The sequence below is a fragment of the Etheostoma spectabile genome, chromosome 2 (assembly GCF_008692095.1).
Source record: "Etheostoma spectabile isolate EspeVRDwgs_2016 chromosome 2, UIUC_Espe_1.0, whole genome shotgun sequence".
NCBI classification, from domain to species: domain Eukaryota; kingdom Metazoa; phylum Chordata; class Actinopteri; order Perciformes; family Percidae; genus Etheostoma; species Etheostoma spectabile.
The window spans coordinates 24,570,933-24,576,480 of record NC_045734.1 but is presented as its reverse complement, the minus strand read 5'-3'; the positions used below and the strand labels follow the sequence as shown (position 1 = coordinate 24,576,480).

General features: G+C 41.7%; 1 protein-coding gene across 1 annotated transcript in view; it reads right to left on the bottom strand.

Moving 5' to 3' along the window:
- Positions 1-4,546: 4,546 nt before the first annotated feature.
- The window catches only part of LOC116707319 (P2Y purinoceptor 14), a 5,261-nt gene continuing 4,259 nt past the window's right edge, over positions 4,547-5,548 (bottom strand). Inside the window, exon 4 of the mRNA XM_032544638.1 lies at positions 4,547-5,204. Coding sequence (XP_032400529.1) covers positions 4,619-5,204 — 586 coding nt within the window. The 3' untranslated portion in view covers positions 4,547-4,618. The remainder of the gene's footprint in view (positions 5,205-5,548) is intronic.

Here is a 5,548-nt window from a genome sequence, read left to right as displayed (position 1 = left end):
GTGTGTGTGTGTGTGTGTGTGTCTCTGTTCAGATTAGCCTCCGACTGAACTCAACAGAAATAGTGCTTTCTGCTATTTAAAAGCTGTTATTTTCCTCCTGTCTGTCTCCTTTCCCCCCTTCTCTGTGTATGTTTATGAAGCAGATTTACCTGCATTTTTCACATAAGTTGACAAGTTTCCCCCCTTCTCTGTGTTTGTTTATGAAGCAGATTTACATGCATTTTTCACATAAATTGACAAGTTTTCAAGGCCAGCACAAGTGTTGTTAACATGCACTACCCTAGACGCTAATCCTGTCGGCTATTTCCAGTGACGTTGACCCAAAAATATTTCTTGACATTTTGTCTGATCACACAGCAAAAACGACAGTTTGTTGGTTCATCCGGGGGTTATGTGTAAGACTTTTTCTTGTCCGCGGCCAGTTTCCAGTCTTAAACTAAGCTAAGCTAACCGCTAAGCTACGACAAAGCCAAAGCTGCTGGCTGTAGCTTCATGTTGACAGACATTAGAGTGATTTTCTCAATTATTCTGAAAATGTTTCTCAAAAGAACTATTCCCTTCATTCTTGGCTTTGTAGTGTTGCTTTTAAGATGCCACAAAACATCGCTCTGCTCCCCCTGAATTGACTTGTTTCTGTTTTCTTCACATAGGCCTAGCCTACATTTAGGGTTATTGATCTGCTGGAGTAAACCCTTACAGAAGAGCTCACCTTATGGTTCTCACTATTAAGAGCTCGGGACAGACATGAGAAGGAATAATTGATTGTGATCATGCGTTTGAGTGAAGTTTAAGTGAGCAGACACACGTCCGCAGCCAAGTTGAGATGATCTACTTTGCTGGGAACGTTTACCCCAGGATGCCGAGGTTTCCCAGATTATTGATTGTCTGCGTTACCTCATCCTCGCCACCTTGTTCTCTTTCATCCTCTAATTTGATCTCTCCCTCCCTCCCTCAGAGTCCCTCTTCATTGAGATGCCATCCCCCTCCCCACATCCATCAGAGCATCGCCTCCCTCTCACACTCCTCTTATCTCATTACTCTCTCTAATTAGCCCCAAACGAGCCCGTAGGAACCAATAACACGCCTTCACTCATGCATATCAATGCAATTTTTACACACACACACACACACACACACAAACACACGTCTGTAAAGTCATCTTTAATTTTTGTGTATGTGTTGGCATGTGTGTTTATGTTTACATTAGTCTTTTAGATTTTTGCATTTGTTTATACCGCTGAGAGTTTTGGTGGACTTAACTTCAGTTGATTATGCAATAGAGAAACGAAGAAGGGGTGTCTGTGTGTGTGTGTGTGTGTGTGTGTGTGTGTGTGTGTGTGTGTGTGTGTGTGTGTGTGTGTGTGTGTGTGTGTGTGTGTGTGTGTGTGTTTGTATGGCCAGCTTGGATCTCAGTTGGACACAGGAAATGGGTGTTTGGTTGGTAACAGATGATTGTGAGGCACACTGTCCCAGGCAGAACTCTGTTCCAGGAGGTGGCCAGTAAACACCCACACACACATTCTCTCTCCCTCTCTCCCTCTCTCTCTCTCTCTCTCTCCCTCTCTCTCTGTTCACTGGCAAAAAAAAACCCTGCACAGACAAATGAGTGAAAGGCTATTCATGCAAATAACAACGCCACACCAAACCAAAAAGGTTATGTTTTTATACATTTACATGTTAATGTTATGTTTCTGAATGGATTGTTTGGACATAATATATGGTAAATATACAGTACATAGTGACATTCAGACAGTTCTAATTGGAATTGGAGTCCAGTGGTGTGTTTAAAGTGTTCAGAGGGTTTATTAGTCAGCTGTGTGTGACTGAGATGGGAAGTAACCCAGGCACAGCTGCAAGTGCAGCTAGACAAACACTCATACATAAAAGATGAGTTCCTCTCCACCTCCTTCACTCTCTCTCTCTCTCTCTCTCTCTCTCTCTCTCTCTCACACACACACACCAATATCTATAAGTGTTTACCTGAGTTTATTGACTAATCTTCTTTTTGTAGGATTTCATTTACAACGTCTCTGTGGTCCCTGGAACTGGACAAACAAGTCACCACAGTTCCACTTATTTTAAACCTGTATGGATCTGTGTTTATTTCCACCTGTCCTCTCCTCTCTCCAGCCCCCCTCAGGCCTCAGTCTGAGAGGACACAAAAATACCTCTCGGTGTTTTTTTCATCATCGCCACTCAGCTACAAATCTGTGTCCGTGTGTGAAATGGGTTGCTATTTGTCCCTGAGCCTCAGCTTAGCCGGTTTGGCGTTGTGTAATGAAAACAGCTTTGCATATCATAACTGTGTGCAAGGAGGTCATGGTAAATCAATAGTATCTGTGGTATGAAAGAAAGCTACATCTCACATCTTTGTCTCACAGCTGTATCTGTCTTTTCCTTTCCAATATTTTGGCATGCGTGCATGCTTATCTGTCCACCCTCCAACCCTTCTTTCTCTCTCGTTTTCCCTTATAGGACCAGAAGCAATGAGTGACTTGAAGGGCAGAGGGTGAAAACACAAATTAACCACAGGGAGCGAGTGAGTGACAGAGGCAGAGAGGAGAGGGAAATGGAGGAAAAGACCATGTAAAAGAGATGGGAGAAAGAGATTGTCTCCGATATCGATCTGGTAATCCTCGTTGTGCTCTCTGACGATATTTATCTTCCTACGACACAAGATGCAGAGACGCAGGGAAAGGGCGAGAGAGAAATGGAGTACATGGAGGGAGGGAGGGAGGGGTGGAGTGAGAGAGTAGAGAGGGGGAGCAGTGCCATCCAGTGGTGCAGGAAAATGCTGCAGCCCTGAGGGGTTTCTCTCATTGTTTCATTGATAAACATCTGTTGATGTGTGCTCATCTGTGTTGCTATGTGTGATTACAAAGATAGCTGCTAATCCATAACTACACGAGCCAAAGGCACAGCATGTTGGCTCCTTTCAGCCCTCGTTTTTGGCACAGAAGAAGTAGAGTTAAAACCAGGGAACATATGGTTTCTGTGACACGCTCTGACCTTGAGCTTGCTATTTTGGGACTGTAACACACACAAATACACATTTAGACATATTGTGACACAAACGTTCACAAAACAGAACTCCCTCGATAAATAATGTGCACATATGATTTTATACATGTATATACATATATATATATATACTGTATATGTTAATATTTTGTAAGTGCTGGATTAATTTACCTGTAACTAAGAAATGATGTATTTTAAATCATAATTGTTCCAAAATTACGTGGAAAGCCTACCTAGAAGAGAAGAGTTTTAGCAGCATAATAGTGCTTGTGGTTTTGGATGGAGATCACAGATGAGTGTATAAGTGTCCACATACTTTTGCTCACATAGCATATGAGCATTCACCCTGTTCAAAGCTCTCTGTCTGAATGTGTCTGCAGACACTGTCCTACACACAAACACATAAACGCGCACACACACACACACACACACACACAAACACACACACACACACACACTCACACAAACACACACCTGTTTTCTGCCTGCCAATTTATCGCTCTTGTTTTCCCTGTGGCTACATTGTGATGACCTCAAAAGCCATTTATTAACATGAATTATTTGTCAACAGGAACAAAAGCTGGCAGAAAATCTACACAAATCTACAAAAGCTGCACTCTCTCTCTCTCTCTCTCTCTCTCTCTCTCTCTCTCTCTCTCTCTCTCTCTCTCTCTCTCTCTCTCTCTCTCTCTCTCTCTGAACCAATGAATTATCTGCAGAGACTGAGAGAAAAAGAAAGATGGAGATAGAGAAAGGAAAGAGACATATAGCCTATGAGTTCAAATGAAAGATTGACCATAATCGGCCTTTTCTTGGTTCATCATTCAGAAGGCCCTGGTTTTGATTTCCCTCTCTGTGTTTCGAGATGAGCCATCAATAACTGCACTGTTAAAGTCAAGCAGCTAATCTGGTAGGGAGATCAGAGGAGATGGAAAAGGAGAGGACAGGTAACTCAGGACTCAGGAGTCTATGCCGCAGCTTATAGTTGCCTATGCTGTTGTGAGGATTTAACCTTGTGCGGTCGTGTGTCTGCATGTTGTTTGTAGCTGGATACATGGTTAAACGTAATTTGCTCTGTGTATCGCCATTTGTTCTCCGTGAACAGCAAGCCTGTCAATCAGTCCCAAAACATCCCAGTTAGATAAACATATTCTTTGGCCTGCCTTATTGCACAATCCAGGAAGGAATTTTGAGAACAGCAACACACAGCGAGTGGACGGTGAGCATGATGTGTGCTGTGATTACTAACAAACTGAGTGTAAATTGTAATTTCCCCACTGGGGATCAATAAACAGTATAAATTTAAAAAATAATAATAATCATAATTATGTCCCACACCACATTTTGTATATTACATTATGAACAGTTAATTTGTTTAACATTATTAGTTTTTATTAAAATCTTTCTTACATTATTCAGTTATGACATTATGTAAAAATGTACATTGCATTTATTTTTAATATAATAGACAGTTATATGTCATATTATCAGTTTGTTTTAAATGTCTTCTTACATTATCTGTTACATTACTCAATTTGCAGTTATTGCATTTAGTTTATTACGGTACTGGCAGTTAAAATGTTATAAGCGGTAATTATCAGTTTCCACGCACCACTCCCAGCCTAAGATGGGTTCTGAACCCCTTGCAGAGGATGAAGTAGATGACTGGGTCCAAGCAGACGTTGAGAGATGACATTATGACAGTAACCTCCATTCCGTAGTACAAAACCTTGGTCCATGAACAATACCCCCACAGGAAAATTTTGGGAAGGCGAACCAGGTGGTAGGGGACGAAGCAAAAACAGAAAACAATGACCAGCACTAACATGTTTCTGCGCGACTTTGCAAGCTTCTTGGAGTTGGAGGATGCCGGGTGCCTCTGTTGCGCCAGCGACACCCTGCGAGAGATGCTGTAGTAAAAGAAGACCAGAGAGACCAGAACAGACAGGAACATGACACAGGAGGAGATATGTAGGATGTTATAGAGCAAGATGTGCTTGCCACTGTGAATGCCTTGACAGCTCACTGGGTCAGAGGTAAAAGATTTCTGAGTGTTGAACGACACTATGATGTAGATGCATGTCATAGCCAGGAAGAAAACCCAGGTTACCGTGGAGATGATGGGAGCGACCGGCACTGACTGAAGGATATGAGTCCCTAAAGGTTGGACTACCTTCAGATACCTGTTGAGGAGAGCAGGCGTCAATAAATAACTTACTATGAAAGCCAGAGTCTGTACATAAGTTTGGGTTACTTTGTGGCTACATACTTTAAAAAACTAGGCCTACACAACAGCAATCTAGACAGCCTTGTGGTTAAAGACCTAGAAACCATCAAAAATAACAAATGAAAAAAACAAAAACATTTAGGGTTACAATATTACATTCTCTTTCTGTTTACACATCCATGTTTATCTTATCTTGTTTTTACCATATTTTTTCTTATTTTTTTCGTTCTGCTATTTATCTTGTAGAGCAGTGGTTCCCAAACTTTTTCAGCTCAAGGCCCAAAAGAGAAATTTGGTGTC